Consider the following 18,302-nt stretch of genomic DNA (forward strand, 5'->3'; position numbering starts at 1 on the left):
ATAGACACTTAAACCAAGTAACTGTAATATCCTCAGTGACAACGGACATTGGAGTTTAAGTCTTGCCAAGTTAGAGGGTTTATAAAATATCTTGGGCCTTTCATGGATTCACTCTAACAAAATATAAAACCAAGCCTATACACATTTGAGAAAAATTCAAGTCTATACACATCCCTTAATTGAACTGCCTAGTAAAATTAAAAACAAACAAACAAACAAACATTATTCCATGGAAACGTACATTCTTCAGAAGAGCCTAAAATAATATAGAATTTCTACTCATATCATCCACAAAGTCTAGTACAAATTTGAAAATTTCGAGACATGCAAAGAAATAGGAAAACAGAAAATGAACCCGTGAAACAGATATTGGATGAGCAAACAAAACCTTAAGGCAGCTATTTTAAGTATGTTCAAGAACTTAAAGAATAATATCTTTAAATAGAAAACAGGGAGGAACTCAGAAAAATAATGAAACTACTGAAAAAAATTAGATCTGAATACTAATAAGTGAAATTAAAAAATCATTGGGTAAGTTCAACCACAGACTGAAGAAGATAGAAGAGTCATTGAGCTTGCAGAGAAACTAATTTAAAAATGTACCTAATTTGAAAAACAGAAGCAAAACTGAAGACAAGGGAAGAATAGAAACGAAACTGAGTTGTTTGTAGTGAGGTGGATGAACCTAGAGTCTGTCATACAGAGTGAAGTAAGTCAGAAAGAGAAAAATAAATACCGTATGCTAACGCATATATACAGAATCTAAAAACACGGTACTGATGAACCTAGTGGCAGGGCAGGAATAAAGACACAGACATAGAGAACAGACTTGAGGACATGTAGGGGGAAGGGGAAGCTGGGACGAAGTGAGAGAGTAGCACTGACATATATACACTACCAAATGTAAAATGGATAGCTAGTGGGAAGCTACTGCATAGCACAGGGAGATCAGCTCAATGTTTTGTGATGACCTTAAGAGATGGGATAGGGAGGATGGGAGGAAGGCTCAAGAGGGAGGGGATATGGGGATATATGTATGTATATGGCTGATTCACTTTGTTGTACAACAGAAACTAACACAGTATTGTGAAACAATTATACTCCAATAAAGATATATTAAAAATAAATAAATAAAATAGAAAACAAAAGTATCTAATTTGAAAAACAGAAGCAAAACTGAAGAAAAGGGAACAGAACCTTAGAGACCTGTGGAACAAAATTCAATAGTCTAGTGCATGTATATTTGGAGTTCTTGAAGGAGATAAGAGTGAGAATGGGGCAGAAGGAATATTTGATGGAATACTGACACAAAATTTCTCAAATGTAACATTGAAAATCACCAGGAAGAATCTTAGTAAACACCAGGCCAAAACAAAACAAAACTCCTAACCAAAGAAATCACATTTGGAAACATCATGAACAAACTATTGAAACCAAAGATAAACAGAAAATTTTGAAATCAACCAGAGGAAACATTTTTTTTTTAATTGTATACAGTGGACAATCATATGAATAAAGGCTCACTTTACATCAGAACTGAAGAGATAAGAAGAAAATGAAACAGGGCTTTAAACTGATAAAAGAAAAAAAGATCAAACCAGAATTCTATCTTCTTAAAAAATATATCATTCAATTGAAGCAAAATAAAGGTATTTTCAGATTAAAAAAAGCTGAGGACATTTGTAACTAGCCAAACTGCCGATGAGAAATCCTGAAGGATGTTCTTCAGCACAAAGGGAAATGATGTCAGATAAGAAGTAGAATCCACAAGAAAGAGTAAAGAACACTGGAAATGGTATATACATGAGTAAACATAAAAGAATATTTTTTCTTTTCTTTTATGAATTTATATTAATATAACTAATCATTTAAAGAAAATAAAATTTTATGAGGGACTTTATATTATACATTGTATAAACATATGACAACAATATAAAAAACATGGAGGACAATAAATGAAACTATACTGTTAGTTTCTTACATTTGTGAAGTAGTAAGCGTGAAATGGAAAATAGGAAGCATGAATTGTTTAGAAAGTGGGAAATGTCAATGGCAAAGTGTTAAGTGGTTCAGTATTAACTCTAAGTAGATAGTTATAAGTTAAAGAAACAATTGTTAGCATTAAGACAAATACTGGGGAAAAAATTAAAGGCAAACTAAAATATCTGTTTAAAAATAAAATCAAATAAAACACTAAATTAATGCAGAAAAAAGCTGAAAAGGAGCAATAAGAAGGATGGATTAAAAATAGCAAGGTGGTACCAGAAAACTACTAGAGCTAATCAATGAATTTGGTGAAGTTGCAGGATATAAAATTAATGCACAGAAATCTCTTGCATTCCTATACACTAATGATGAAAAATCTGAAAGAGAAATTAAGGAAACACTCCCATTTACCATTGCAGCAAAAAGAATAAAATACCTAGGAATAAACCTACCTAAGGAGACAAAAGACCTGTATGCAGAAAATTATAAGGCACTGATGAAAGAAATCAAAGATGATACCAACAGATGGAGAGATATACCATGTTCTTGGATTGGAAGAATCACTATTGTGAAAATGACTATACTACCCAAAGCAATCTACAGATTCAATGCAATCCGTATCAAATTACCAATGGCATTTTTTATGGAACTAGAACAAAAAATCTTAAAATTTGTATGGAGACACAAAATATCCCGAATAGCCAAAGCAGTCTTGAGGGAAAAAAATGGAACTGGAGGAATCAGACTCCCTGACTTCAGACTATACTACAAAGCTACAGTAATCAAGGCAATATGGTACTGGCCCAAAAACAGAAACAGAGATCAATAGAACAAGATAGAAAGCCCAGTGATAAACCCACACACCTATGGTCAACTAATCTATGACAAAGGAGGTAAGGATATACAATGGAGAAAAGACAGTCTCTTCAATAAGTGGTGCTGGGAAAACTGGACAGCTACATGTAAAAGAATGAAATTGGAACACTCCCTAACACCATACACAAAAATAAACTTTTGACATAAATCACAGCAAGATCTTTTTGATCCACCTCCTAGAGTAATGGAAATAAAAACAGAAATAAACAAATGGGACCTAATGAAACTTCAAAGCTTTTGCACAGCAAAGGAAACCATAAACAAGACGAAAAGGCAACACTCAGAATGGTACAAAATATTTGCAAATGAATCAATGGACAAAGGATTAATCTCCAAAATATAGAAACAGCTCCTGCAGCTCAATATTAAAAAAAACAAACAACCCAATCCAAAAATGGGCAGAAGACCTAAATAGACATTTCTCCAAAGAACACATACAGATGGCCAAGAAGCACGTGAAAAGCTGCTCAACATCACTAATTATTAGAGAAATGCAAATCACAACTACAAAGAGGTGTCACCTCACACAAGTTAGAATGGGCATCAACAGAAAATCTACAAACAACAAATGCTGGAGAGGGTGTGGAGAAAACGGAACCCTCTTGCACTATTGGTGGGAATGTAAATTGATACAGCCATTATGGAGAACAGTATGGAGTTTCCTTAAAAATCTAAAAATAGAATTACCATATGATCCAGCAATCCCACTACTGGGCATATACCCAGAGAAAACCATAATTCAAAAAGACACAGGCACCCCAATGTTCATTGCAGCACTATTTACAATAGCCTGGTCATGGAAGCAACCTAAATGCCCAGCGACAGACGAATGGATAAAGAAGATGTGGTGCATATATACAATGGAATATTACTCGGCCATAAAAAGGAACAAAATTGGGTCATTTGTTGAGACGTGGATGGATCTAGAGACTGTCATACAGAGTGAAGTAAGTCAGAAAGAGAAAAACAAATATCATATATTAACGCTTATATGTGGAACCTAGAAAAATGGTACAGATGAACTGGTTTGCAGGGCAGAAATTGAGACACAGAGGTAGAGAACAAATGTATGGACACCAAGGGGGGAAAGCAGCGGGGGGGTGGGGATGGTGGTGTGGCGAATTGGGCAATTGGGATTGACATGTATACACTGATGTGTATAAAATTGATGACTAATAAGAACCTGCTGTATAAAAAAATAAATTAAATAAAATTCAAAAATTCAAAAAAAAGAGAAGAAAATCATAGCAAGGTGGTAGATTTAAACAAAAACATATTGACAATTACATTAACTATCAAATGGATTAATCACACCAACTGTAAGAAAGGGTTTTTTTTTTTTTTTTTTTTTTTAAATAGGTGGGTTGGAGTAAACAGATGGAACAAAATATGTTATGTAAATGTAAGCATGGGAAACTTGATGTATCTATCTTAATATTAGGCAAAGTCAACTTCAGGACAGAGACATTTCATAAAGATAAAACAGTCAATTAATCAGGACTACATAATCCTAAATGTACATGGAATTTATAGTATAGATTTAAAATATTAAAAGGAAAATTAGCAGAACCAAATGGAGAAATAAAAAATACCATAGTTATAGTCCAAGATGTTAATACCTTTCTCTCAGTATTTAAAACAAGTAGGCAAAAAATATTAGTAAGACTATTAGAAGACCTGAGCAACCATGAACTAATTAATCTACAGAACACACCATACCAAATAATTGAAGAACACACATTCTTTTCAAGAGCACATAAGATAATCACCCATAAGGATCATATGCTGGGTCATAATATAATTCTCAATACATTTCAAAGGGAAAAATCTTACAGAGTATAGTCTCTTACTAGAACTGAATTAAATTAGAAATCCACAACAAGATATCTAGAAATTACCCAAATAGCTGGAAGTTAAACAATAGACTACTAAACAACCCACTGGCAAAATAAAATATCACAAAGAAAAATTCAAAATTATTTTGAACTTAATCCTAATGAGAAATACAATATATACTAAACGTATTATTTAAGGAGAAAAATTCATTAAAACATTTTATGAACCATGAACTGGAAAACTCATTTTCCTGGATGATTATTACAGCGCTCAGTTCTACTTTTTTACTTTCTTGATGTGTCATTTTGGGGTTATATGGAAGTAAAATCCTGCAGTTTCCCAGTCTTGGCATTACTGACCTTTGGAATGAATAATTCGCTGTTGTGGGGGGCTGTCGTGTGCATTTTAAGATGTTTAGCAGCACTCCCAGCCTCTACCTTGCTAGTAGCACCCCAACTCCAGACATTGTTAAATGTCCCCGGTATGGGGAATAGAGGGGAACCAAGGGGGAGAATCTCCCTGGGATGAGAACATCAAACATCATGTTTGTGGTCCAATAAATATGGGTGGATTTCCAAACCTAACGCTTAAATCAACTTTGTTTCCATGGAGTTTAATCATTCTAAACTTCTGTGTATATTCATAGGTATACTTTGAAAACAGATAATGCACACCAGGAGATTAAAATTATGTTTGCCATCAAGTCAAATCTCAACACATATGACATGTTATTATCTGTTCAACTGTGCAAACGTGGACTCTAAAGAAACTCACTGACCGAAATGACATCTTGTTATGGCTGAACTTCTTTAAAAAGTTTAATTTTTATGGTTTACAATCTTGTTTATATGAATTTATCATTATAATTAAAAAGTGTCAACCTTTATTTATTTCCCATTAAAATATGCTAATCATAGAAGGAGATTAGGATTAAACAATCTATTATTCTATTAATTGTCAAATATTCTCTTCTTTGACCTGTTGCTATCTGTGTACCATAAATATGACCTTTACCACATCTGGTTCTCAGTGTTCCCAATTGTGAAATAAGAAAATATAAATTTCTTGATAATTTAAACATGTAAAATACGAAGTCCTTTAAAAATTTACAGGCATCAATTATTTGAAGAAATATTGATATTTCCCTTAAGTTCCCTTAATATTCCCCTTCAGTTATGTATAATCTCTAGAATTGCCAGAAAGAATTAAAAAACATATTCAGATGATTTAATATGGATAGAGCCTTGAGGGAGAGAACAGAATGAAATATACGTAATTCTAATGCAGCTCTAGAAATAAGATGATCCTTCTTAAGCAGAAATTTAGACTGATGTTGAGAAGGTGTAAGATATTGCACAGCTACAGATAATATAATAACAGATAATATAATAGCCTACATATCTTGAAAAAAAATTTTTTTACCCATACTAGCTTTTACCTGCTTTCACTGAATCATTAACCAAATATTGGTAAGTGTGACATATACTAATATCAGTACTTTAATGAGTATCCAATAAAACCACACGTTCTCTTTCAAGAAGCTAGTCTTAGTCTAGTTTAGGAGGCTCAGAATACAATAAAAGATAGGATTTAGACACGTGACAGTCAATGGCTTCTGTGAGAGTGAAAAAGGGGTCTGAGGGAATTACAACTCTAGGAGTTAAATACACATTGTATGAAACGTGTAGTCAGTCAAAACCTTAACAAAATAGTAGGACTTGTGTCATTAAAAAGGAGAGAGGTAAATGTTCTAAGCAGGGCACATAGCAAGAACAAGGCTCTAAGGCATAGTTAAGCTTGAAATCTTTGGTATTCATGAGATAACTTGTCTACCAAGCAACAAGGTGTTGGGGAGTACGGGTTGCAGCAAGATTATAGAAGCCTCTTAATGCCAGATGGAAGAGTTTTAGCTTTATACACAGTAAATAAGTATCAAAATTTTTGAGATGAATTATATCATACAAGTACTTTGTAGAAAGATACACACAGTAACATGGAGTACAATGAATTCCAAATGGAGGATGGAAAAGAAAACCAGAAAGCAAAATCATTCTCAACATTCTTTTCAATCGTAAAACACAGGACAACAAATTGGATTAATGCATCAATCGATTTGTGAGTTTCTGTAAGCACTTTTCAAAAAAAGAGATGCCCAAATTTCTATTCTTTTATTATTCTCATTGATACAAATTATTCCAATGTATAAAATTCAATTTGGGGTTACAAACAGTAAAAAAAAAAAAAAAAATCTTATTTTTTATACACACAAAATATTAAAAAAATAGAATATATATTAAAAGAGATTATTTTCCTCTGACTATTGAAGACATACTATCACAATATTTATAATATATGAGGGAAAATATGTTCTTTTGTAACATCTCTGATTATGTAAGGTAATGTCATCCATATGACTACTCAAGTGTAAAACAGCTTAGCTGAACAAGATGACTCTTGTAGCTCTCGTTCAACACAGGTTACCTAAAAGCTCTGAACAAACATATTAGGGAATAAAAAACGTTGATAAAATGGCAAATTCTGTATTTTGAGTAATCTGAGGGCCAACCCTATCACCACCTTGCCCTTTGATTTTCTTGAGCAGGGATGTATTTCTTTGTGTATCAGATAACAATGTACTACTGCTTAAGAGCATGAGAAAAAGAGAGAGACTCCTAATCTCTCTTAAACCTGTGAACACTATAAACTTTCAGGCTTAATAACATGTCACAGTAATTTTAGTTCTCAAGGTAAACATCTATTTCTGTACAAACTTTGGTGAACATTGTTAAAGTACTTTGCAGTACTTTGGAAATGAAATCAGAAAATATTTTTCATAAAATTTCTTTGATTATTTCTTTTAAGCACTCTGATGCAAGGAACTGAAATGCAGTACATAATAAAAAACAAAACCAGCTTAAGGTATGAAGAGAATAAATAATCACAATGTTTCTGTACCTTTAATGAAGTCTACACTGGAGACCAAGCAAAGTTAAGCAAAACAAAACAAAGCCAAACAAGAACAACTACAAAAATTGGCACTTACCCACATTTTGCAAAATTTGCCCAGCGTTTCATAATGGATCTACTCAAAATTTCCTCAGCTTTTGTGTAATTAACTCTTCTTTCCAGAGGCAAACCGAAGACAAATTCAATCTCATAACCATGCATCACTCCCATCCATTCTGGCCAAGGGAGTTTGGAGGATCGGTGTTCAAAATAGTAGAAAAAAGCATTGTTTCCCATATCTGAGAACTTTTTGGTGAACTCCAAGGCAGGGCATATGATATTATAATCCCCAACAACATCATCCAAGGCCTCACGGTAGTTTTCAGCTCTCTGATCATCTAACCAGTCCATGTAGTGGAAAAGGATCGATTCCTTTCCAAATTCACTCAATCCCGGAAAAAATATTTTTAAACCTTCTTGAAATTCTTTTCTAGTTATAATACTATTGTTATCTTTGCTGAAACCAGGAGCACCGTATACTAAAAATGCTGTCCCTTCATCTTTGTTAACACCCACCAAGATCTGGGTTTTTTTGAACTGTCCAAGTTGGAGTAGTGTGTCTGGCATGTCAGTGAGAAAATCACCATCCACAGTTGGACCAAACTTTACTGACAAGAGCGTACCATAAGGGACAACAAATACTTCATTCAGAAGAATTTCCTGGGGATCTTTATTTCGAAGACATTTGATTATCTCAGTCTCATTTTCTCGAGAGCAACCAATAAATTTAGCTAAAGTCAATGTTCTGTTCCTAGCTTCATAAAGAGATGTCACTACCCAAGGGGAATTAGAGGATCCACTTTGCAGAATGGCTCTGGTAAACAATGGGTGGCTTCTAGGAGAAAGTAAATGAAGGCTAACTGAAGCTGCTCCTGCACTTTCTCCAAAGAGAGTTACACTCTTAGGATTTCCACCAAAGGCTGCTATATTTTTTTGGACCCACTGAAGGGCCAACTGTTGATCAAATAAGCCCGTGTTTCCTGGTGCCTCAGGATTTCCCGGTAAAGCTAAGAATCCTAGGGCACCCACCCTATAGTTCATTGAAACCACAATAACTCTTTCAGTCCGTGCCAGAAACTTGCCATCATAAACATGCAAAGATGATGTCCCAGTTTGAAAACCACCACCATAGATCCATACCATGACAGTAGCATTTTTTGGTTTAGGTGCTGGAATCCACACATTCAGATATAAACAGTCTTCACTGAGGTCAGTGTTCGGGTTCCACATCTCTGATCCAAGGAAGCCTGGGAAACTTTGATCTGTGTTCTGATAGCAAGAATTTGCATATTTTGTGGCATTCCAAATATTGGGCCACTTGGTCAAGGACTGTGGCTTTTTGAATCGAAGTCTACCAAGAGGTGGTTGTGCATAGGGGATTCCAAGAAAGGCTGTTACTGTGCCCCCAAGAACTGGCAAGTTCATCCCTCTGACTTTTCCATTCTTGGTGGTAATTATGACGTCTTCTTCAGTGTGTGACTTCCCAAAGAGCACCCAGAGCAGAAGAAACCGCAAGAGAAATCTGATGTATATGATTGTACCCTTGCTCTGCATATTGGTTTCTGCAAGAGAGATAAGCGGGAAGTTTTAACAGCCTCATGCATCTAGTATTATATTTTATTGATGATAATTAACTAAAATTTAGTAGTTCTTATCAATCCTATAAATTATGAAAACTAATAAATCTGTTACTGCTATAAAGACACGTAAAAAAACATAGAAAGTGGTTGGAGATATTTCAGTTTTCAATTTAGAAATAAATGAAATGGAAAAGGAGAAATTATTTCAATTTGGAAAGATTCGTTTTCAAACCTCTGTAAGAAAGATGTAGTTTTTTAAGGAGGAAATTTGTCCAAGGCATTAGTATATATATATATACTTCTTTACCATACACAGCACCACCAAAGGTGGCATTAAGTGGTAGTCTACTTAATGACAGATATAATAGATTAAATTTCTACCATAGTTAGAAGAGGAAATACAAGCTTATATAATCTCTGAAATATATACAGCTCTAATCATGGCTAGCTGGCTCTTGACAGTAGGTTAAGAACCTTTAAGGATCCTTAGACTTCTATTACTGCCTTTTTCTGTTTCCATGGTCCCTTCTGTGGTCCTTTTTGCCTAGTGGTTTCTTCCTCTATATAATTGTAGCCTATGGTCAGAAGAGAATTTGGACAAGCAATTCACAGAATGTGAAGTAACAAAAAAATACAGTAGTTGCCATTTTTCCTACAAATTGTGAAAACGAACAAATCTGCTACCACTATAAAGGCCTACGGGAAAAACTGGAAAGGGAAGACTGGATATATACCAGTTCCTCTGAAACTGAATAACCACGAAGGGCTTTTCTACCTGAATTATATTGTCAATGGAGATAACGTTAGATGTGGGAGAAGTAACTGACTTAGAAGAAATTTTACACGCAGGGATTACTCAACGCATGTCTGTTAACTTGTTAATTCATTAAAGCATGTGCAACTAGGGAGGTTAAATGTGCTAGCATGGTCAGATTTACTTGTATTTTGATAGTGGACGCGATGAGTGTAATAAGAGGATTAAAACTGAGAAATTACTGGGAAAAGTGGGGGAAGCAAAAGTAATCTTTGAGACCTATAAAATCATAACTATTTGGCATTTTATTAAATAATATTTATTAATGATATGAAGAGAACATTTGGGGAAATCAAATTTTCATTAAAAATTCATAATGCATACTTGAGTTTCTTTTAAATAAAAAAAAATTTAAATCGGATTCTGAAACTCCAAGTGGCAAAGAGGGACAGAAAAAATGTAATGCAGATATCATTTGAAAGAACTAACATCTTTATATAACTGAAAGAAAAAAGAAAATCTGATTAAAACTGTCAAATACAAACACTGATTCTCATCCACATAACAATAGCAAAGGTCCATACATGTACAAAATATTTTTATTATGTTTTGATAGTGTAATAATAAGTCCAACCTATGTGTCCAAGAAGCTAATCCTGTGAGCACTGAGAATTTGTATTAGTCTTTTTATTCTACTTTTTAAATTAAATTGTCTTAGAAGGCAGAGATTAAGGCACTATCTATGGTGATAACTGTCTCAGATCTACGATTCTCACAGTTAATCAGCCTCATTCACCACTGCTCATAGGACAGCTAGTGATCAACAAGTATTTTTTCATCCCCTAAAATATCTGAATAAACTAGTCCATTGTGTATACTATTTTGTTCAGTGTCTAGTATTTATAGATATATCTCCATCTATACCTCTATCTCTGCCTCTATTTCTGCCTCTATCTTTGTCTATGTTTATGGCTAGGTCTATATCTATATATTTATATCTAATTCTACTGATGTCCATATGTTTATGCATATATATACATATATATTTATACATAATGATTGTTATAAGGTTTAAAAAAATCAAACCATGAGATTAATTTTTATGCTCTCAATTTTTTTTTTTTTTTAAATAAATTTATTTATTTATTTTTGGCTGCATTGGGTCTTTGTTGCGGGCTTTCTCTAGTTACGGCGAGCGGGGGCCACTCTGCGCTGCGGTGCGTGGGCCTCTCATTGCGGTGGCCTCTCTTGTTGTGGAGCACGGGCTCTAGGCACGTGGGCTTCAGTAGTTGTGGTGCACGGGCTTAGTTGCTCCACGGCATGTGGGATCTTCCCGGACCAGGGCTCGAACTTGTGTCCCCTGCATTGGCAGGTGGACTCTTAACCACTGCGCCACCAGGGAAGTCCCTATGTTCTCAATTTTGATACAACTGAATTTGTGCTAATACCAATAAAATATATTATTGAAGTATATAATATTTTAACACTATGTATATACTATTATAAAATTTAACTATTATTATAATCATAACAAAAATGCAATTTATCTTCTAAAAATAATAAGTAAATAAAATGTCATAATAATATAAAGTTTCCTGTAAAGTTGACACTTATTAATAAAATTTTATATTTCTGAGAGTTAGGAGTTTTAGAGACACTGCTACCACATACCACAGTTGTGTGTTTTTTTTTTCTTCCTTCTGATAATTCCTAAGACATTTCTTCTAAATAAATGGAGGAGGGCATTTGGAAGAAAGCAAAGTGCTGTGATAGATTTTTTTTCATTTTTAAAAACTTGCTTTAGAAAGGAAAAGGAATTAAGATACAAAGCTGGTTTATTCTAAGCTGCATCTCAACAAATAAATTGCAGCTTCTTTGGTTGGACTCATTCCTGCCTTTGGTCTAGCTCAATCAATGTATTCTGAGTCTAATAAAGACAATAATTTTTTATTTTGGTTTTATATAAATCTTATTTTGTCTTTTAAACCACAAAACAAATCCTAATAATTTTTGCTTTCTGACATTTTTCAAACTTTCATTCTATTGTTTATTAATTTTATTGCACAGCAAATATAAAATTACTACCAAAATTCTGGTTTTGTATGTAATTAATAAATATAATAATTTTCATTGCACGTGTTATGAAAGGCTGCTATAACATCTAAAAGGTTGTATTATCATCCCCATGTCATTTAGTTTGATTTATACTACTACTTCTTGTATGTTTTTATTTATATTTTGTGCTGAGTAGAACTTAATGTTATATAATATGATTTATATGAATAATAACTTGCTTTTTCAACAATGATATCTGTGAGTCATCACCTTGGTATTAGTAATACAAGTACTTACACCTTGTAATTGTAAATAATGTAATTAGTAACATTCAAAAAATCATTGTAAGCCTGTGTTTATTGCAAGAATGGCAATATAATTCCAATTCACTTTCATGGTACCTGTTGTAGTGTATTATATACCATATTATTAAATCTAGGTTTTAATAGGAAAATATGCTTATGTTCACATACTCATTGTTAGCATAGGCTAGTGTTTTTTTATATTTAGCTGCAGTACTTTATTTAAGTAAGCATTACTTTGTTCTTTTCATAACCTGGTATTCTCTAGTCTCACATGTTGCACTGTGGTTTTACCATTAAGAGATGTTTATGTTTTTAATATATGTTATCACATGATTAAACAATCAAAAGAGAGACAAATACAAGAGACTAAGACATGTTATTACTCTATATCTCTAAGTCTTTATTAATAATTAAAATATTCAATAAAATTTCATTTATTTCCTCCTATACTTTCTGGTGCAAATTGACTACTGGCACATTAAATAATTTAAACTCTGAGAACACATAACATGTTTATCATAAAGAACGGGGTAAAGTTTTATACCAAGGACAACTAAATATCTGAATTTAGATCAATTAACTTATTGTAATAATCTTTAATATTTGATTAAAAGACGGAGGTTTTGTTTGGAATTGCAAAAGAGAATGGATGGGAGTGGGAAGAGAGAAAAACCTGAAAGACAATTAATACTATAGTGTTCCAAGTTTATCAAATGCTCCAGAATATCAAAATCTACTGGTAATTTTGGGAAAATATTCTAAACTTAAAAAAAATTTTTTTAATTAAAAAAAGGTAAAAAATAATTTCCTTCTTTTTGCATTCTTAATTCAATTTTGAAAGTGTCAAAATTCCTTGACTGATTTTTAAAATATATAAGGTTATGCTATAAAATATGGGTGCAATCAAATTATTGATATAAAGAGCTATTTATTTGCCATATATTTGCCATAATTGGATATCAACCAAATTTTCAAAATAATTGGCCAGTCAAGGACTTCTTAAAGGATGGTCATGCAAAAATTGATAATAGTTTTCTCTGAATGTAATTTTCCTGTCTTTTAAAAAGTTTTATTAGAATATATATTTCTGTATAAAAATAGACTGTTAAAATGGTGGGGAAAGAGCCATCTAGAAAATATGATCTAGAACAAGTGCCACTAAAATGTATTTAGTTCAATTAAAACAACTGAGCCTTTATACCAAACCTAAAGAGCTTGTATTGTTGTAGGCTAAGTGAAGTGGGGAACTGAGGAAGTCTGTTTATAAATAGACTATACCACTGTCTTTCAGGGACCCTTCAGATACCAAATAGGCACTAAAAGGATGTGTATACATAGAAGACACTATATTAGGTATGAGAAACAGATCTGTAACTGTCCTCAATCAGGAAGAACATCCACAAACTTCTCATTGTGTGAACAATTTGAACATTTAATATTAGAGAGATATCTTGGGTCTCCTTTGAAAGTTCAATCTGTTCTTAGGTTGACATCTATCCAATTATAATTCTCCAACGTTTGAAACAGTTTAGTTTTGATAAGAATTAGCAGATTTTGGCATGAAAGCATTAAAATGAAGACAGCATACAATTTAAGTATATATTATTAATTGTTACCAAGAAATAAATCAAAGCACAAACTAAATTTGTAACTAAGATATCATTTGCTAAGATATTATTAGCTTATTATATTATTAGCTTATATATTATTATTATTATATTATATTATATTATTAGCTTATATTCTAAAAACTGAAATGTGGAGTGGATCCCAAATATTTTCTTACATTTAAAGAAGCAGGACATTAAAAACAAACAACAACAGGTTTAGGAGAATAAAACAGAACTTTGCAAATCCAATTAGAAATTTAGTTTGCTTCCAAAAGGTCACGTTATTTCAAATACACTGAGAATTCTAAAGATGTCATTTAAAGTAAAAGTCACTCTTTAAAAGCTCATGCTTATCCTTAAACAAAGTAACTATTTATATAAGTGAAATGTAATATTTATCATAGATATGAGATAGCTTATATTATGGAAGCATTACACAGCTTAATGACAGTAACTCCTAATTGAGTTTATTATCATGCAATATCTTCATAAAAATTTGGAAGAGATAACTTTAATTTTTTTTAATTACAAATAAAAATCATAAATAATGAAATAATTTTGCTCACATTTCAGTTTACTTTTAATCATTCATATATTTTATACTCAATGCTTAATTCTCTGGTTAAACAAGAACTGGTATCAAAATAAAGGTAGATTACAAAATCATAGGATGAGCAGAAAGTCAATATTTGCTTATTATTTCCATAATAATAAAATAATAGCAAATGTAAAATATTTTGCTATAAACACACATATTAAAAGAAAAAAAAACAAACAGGGAAAATGGGACAAAAGTTTGTAAATCAAATCGGGAAATAGATTTTTCCTTTTAGAGAAAAGAAACTTAGACTTTTTCTTTGCCAATTGATATTGTTAAAGTTTCAGATGACAAAATGTTAAGTACCCTGTAGAGCCAGACAATAACTATTCATTTCAAACCACTTTAAAAAAAGAAAAAACTAGAGAGTAAGACTGGTCAAAAAACACTTTTGTTACTCTTTTAAGGAGAAATTCACTAAACAGTGCATTTAAGGGTAAAACACAGCATAAAGTGTTTTCCCTTAGAGGGTGCATTAAGAACATATATTACAGTGATTCCACAAGTGCTACGGTCCTTTATACAAAGTTGAATAAATTCATTATTTCCTTAGCAGTTAAATGGCCGCAGTCTGCGTTCCCTGAATAATCGGAAGATTTGATGTATGTGGCTGCTCCCTTACTTCATCTGTCCCATTTGCAGTGACTGTCTCCCACAGAGCACCAAAGGGGCACAGCAAACACGTGAAGGGCTCACGTTCCTCCCACAGAATGAGCTTCACAGTAACTTGCATCTCTAACAGGAAGATGTAAATTCAGAGCAACTTACCCGACTCACTGCAATGAAGATGATAAAGTTTGCAAGGAATGGAAATCATATAATACCTCAGGGAAATGCAGTAAGCAGCTTCTGCTCCAGCCTGCAAATTGGACTGCACTGACATTACAATCAACTGTTACTGACAAAGCTCGCGAGAGTTGGCAGCTGCAACTTGATCTAGAGGCAGCCAGTCTTTACTTTCTGACATCTGTTCAGAGGCTAATTGTATGAATGCAATAGTGATTCATTTACAGAAGTATTACCGGCGTCATGCTTTACGATTGCAGGCGCTCATCTAACAGTGAAGAAAAAAAAGACACAGAGCTTCTTTAACAGACGCTGAAATTGAACAGCAAATACACAGGTTATTTTTGTTTGTTTTCTTAAACACTACCAGAACTTTTAAGATTTTTTTTCTCCTTTAAGGAATATACATTTTTCTTATGCTTGTTTTGATTTAAAGATATACATGTTGCTTTAAAGAAATGCTGTTATTGAAATCTTTGTACCTTCAATCCGTGGCAATCATGGAGCTATAAAGGAGCGTAAAAGATTAAATAGGAAACTAATTACTCTGTAGATAAAGCTATGAAAATCAAAAGACTAGTTATATACACGAAAAAAAAAAAAAAAAGGCTAGTTATATGAATGAATGAATGTCTCTGATATGTATGTCCTTCCAGCTCCCACACCCCAACACTCATTTAAGTCATACAGATCTCAGCGTTGGTAATTTCCTAATCGGCGACCCTGCAAGCAGTCAAGTGTAATGAGAAGCCACAGATTTTCTGGTTGAGACAAGGAAAATAAAATACAATGAACAATCAGCACTAAACTTATAGAAAAACACATTTGTCAGCTGAAAGGATGTATTTATGTCTTTCAACCTTATCTTCTTTGACTTAGATATTTGGGAAAATGAAAAGACAAAATACAAAAAAAAAACTTCTTATAAACTGCTTAATGCCTGACTTCTCAATGCAGTTATATTCTTTATCTCCCTCAAATGATCACTTTCACTTTTAAATCTCTCATCTTGGGGCTTACTATGGACTAATCAGTAGGCATGTGATTGTGGATAAGCCCATTTTTTATTTTTAAAACATGGTGTTTAAAATTTCAAACATGCAAAGGTAAGAACTGTCATTTGTTATTAACACTACTCTGTGCCAGTCATTGTAATTGACAGTTTACATAAATTATTTTATTTTACTCCAACAAAATATATGAATTAATATATGAATTAATATGAATTCCAGTGTATGAATTAAATATTATTAATCACATTTTCAGATGAGGACACTAAGGCTTTTAAAGATCAGAAACTTGGCTATATATATCCTACCACTAGTAAGAGTTGGAATCAGAATTTTAACCTAGATTTGTCTGATGTCATTCCATGTCAACTGTTTCCAAGATAATGACCACTTTGGTCTTTTAAAATTATCTTTTCTGGGAAAATTTCTGCTTAGGAGGTATTTATTAGACAATGAAGTTCACAATCACAATGATTTATATTGTATTTAGAATATAGTTTATGTAATGACAATCTAGCAACACAAAAGTTACAGAGTATATGGTCTATCTAAAAGGAGAAAAAGATTTTTTCAAAGGTGGTACACTGATAATCATGCACTGGATAGTAACGTGATGGCGTTTCTGTTTAAAATGTAGTCATTCTGGTGGCCCATGTGAAAGAGAGTTCATTGGTTTAACATGTGATTTTTTTTAATCCAAACGTCAAAATTCTTCTCTCCAACACAGCTCCACTGCACTGTTCTCTGTGCTGGCATGTGGTTGGTCTTATTCTCAAATCCTGCAACTATACCATAATTTGTTGCACCGTTTGTTACTTATATGATGATAATAATAATTTGCATACACTACTATTTGTAAACACTGTTCTAAGCCTTTGAATACATTAACTCTTTTAAAACTCAAAACCATCTTTTAAGTAAGTACCATTATTATCCCTATTTTATGGTTGAGGAAATTTATCCACAAAGTGTTTTAGTAACTTACCAAGAATCATACAGGTAATAGAAGTATTATCTAATTTTTTAAATGTAAACACTTGCAATTGGCAGTTTTGCAACTTTCACTTGTTTTCTTAATTTATTTTCCCAGAAGTGGAATAACTGAACTTAACTAGTAGAATGTGGATTTTTTGTTTGTTTTTGCAATTTTATGAGGTTCTCAATAGACTGTGGAATAAGAAGAGGTTTCCAACAGTTCTGGCAAAAGGGAAAATGTTCTTAATAGCAATAAATCTGAACAAGTCTCTGGAGCCAAGAGACTAGACATTCATACCTGGATGTGGCAGGTGAGGTATTTAAAGGTAGATTTCTTGACAAATTTTAAAAGTGCCCAGCCCTGCAAGCAAAAAGAATTCTTTAAGAGTACGGCAACACCTAATATTGGAAGTGCCTGCAGGCAGTAGTATCAGTAAATGATAAAACAAAGATCTCTTGGAGTTAAGGGAGAGTGAATGACAGGGAGTCTGAAGTAGCCCTGTGTTATTTAGACGAGGATATAGGTATTTTGTGTAAAAAGTTCTGGAAAGAGGTTTATAAGCCCAAACAATTTGGTTACAGTCTAGATCACTAGACTCTAAGAAGATAATTAAAATCAATAACAAGCTACAGCTTCTGAGGAAACATGGTACCAAGCCCAATTTCATGGAAGGTGCAAAGACAAAAGAATCAAAGTAAGGAAATAAACTCTGAAACTAAATTATTCAGGGCTTGAGCAAAGAAAGAAGGAGAAACTCATTTTTTAAACATGAAAAAAGAGACAGAGAAGAAGAGCCCTCCTTTGTTTAAAATCTAATTTATTGAATAAGCTTAAATTTACTCTTACCAAGCACTTGATTAATCTTGGAGTTCTACTCTCAGAAAAAAATTCTACATTAGCATGCCACCAAATCAATCTTGGTGC

At 32.9% G+C, this 18,302-nt stretch overlaps 1 protein-coding gene across 3 annotated transcripts in view; it reads right to left on the reverse strand.

Moving 5' to 3' along the window:
- The window catches only part of BCHE (butyrylcholinesterase), a 76,321-nt gene extending 60,795 nt beyond the window's left edge, over positions 1-15,526 (reverse strand). Inside the window, exons 1-2 of one of the 3 annotated variants that reach the window (XM_059921975.1) lie at positions 15,375-15,525; positions 7,742-9,266 (exon numbers count right to left, since the gene is read on the reverse strand). In XM_059921975.1, the coding sequence (XP_059777958.1) occupies positions 7,742-9,266; positions 15,375-15,489 (1,640 nt within the window). In that variant the 5' untranslated portion in view covers positions 15,490-15,525. Of the gene's footprint in view, positions 1-7,741; positions 9,267-15,374 lie in introns of all 3 variants that reach the window. The other 2 variants (XM_059921976.1, XM_059921977.1) reach the window with 2 other exon arrangements.
- Positions 15,527-18,302: the final 2,776 nt, after the last annotated feature.

Source organism: Balaenoptera ricei, chromosome 4 (assembly GCF_028023285.1).
Source record: "Balaenoptera ricei isolate mBalRic1 chromosome 4, mBalRic1.hap2, whole genome shotgun sequence".
Taxonomy (NCBI): Eukaryota; Metazoa; Chordata; class Mammalia; order Artiodactyla; family Balaenopteridae; genus Balaenoptera; species Balaenoptera ricei.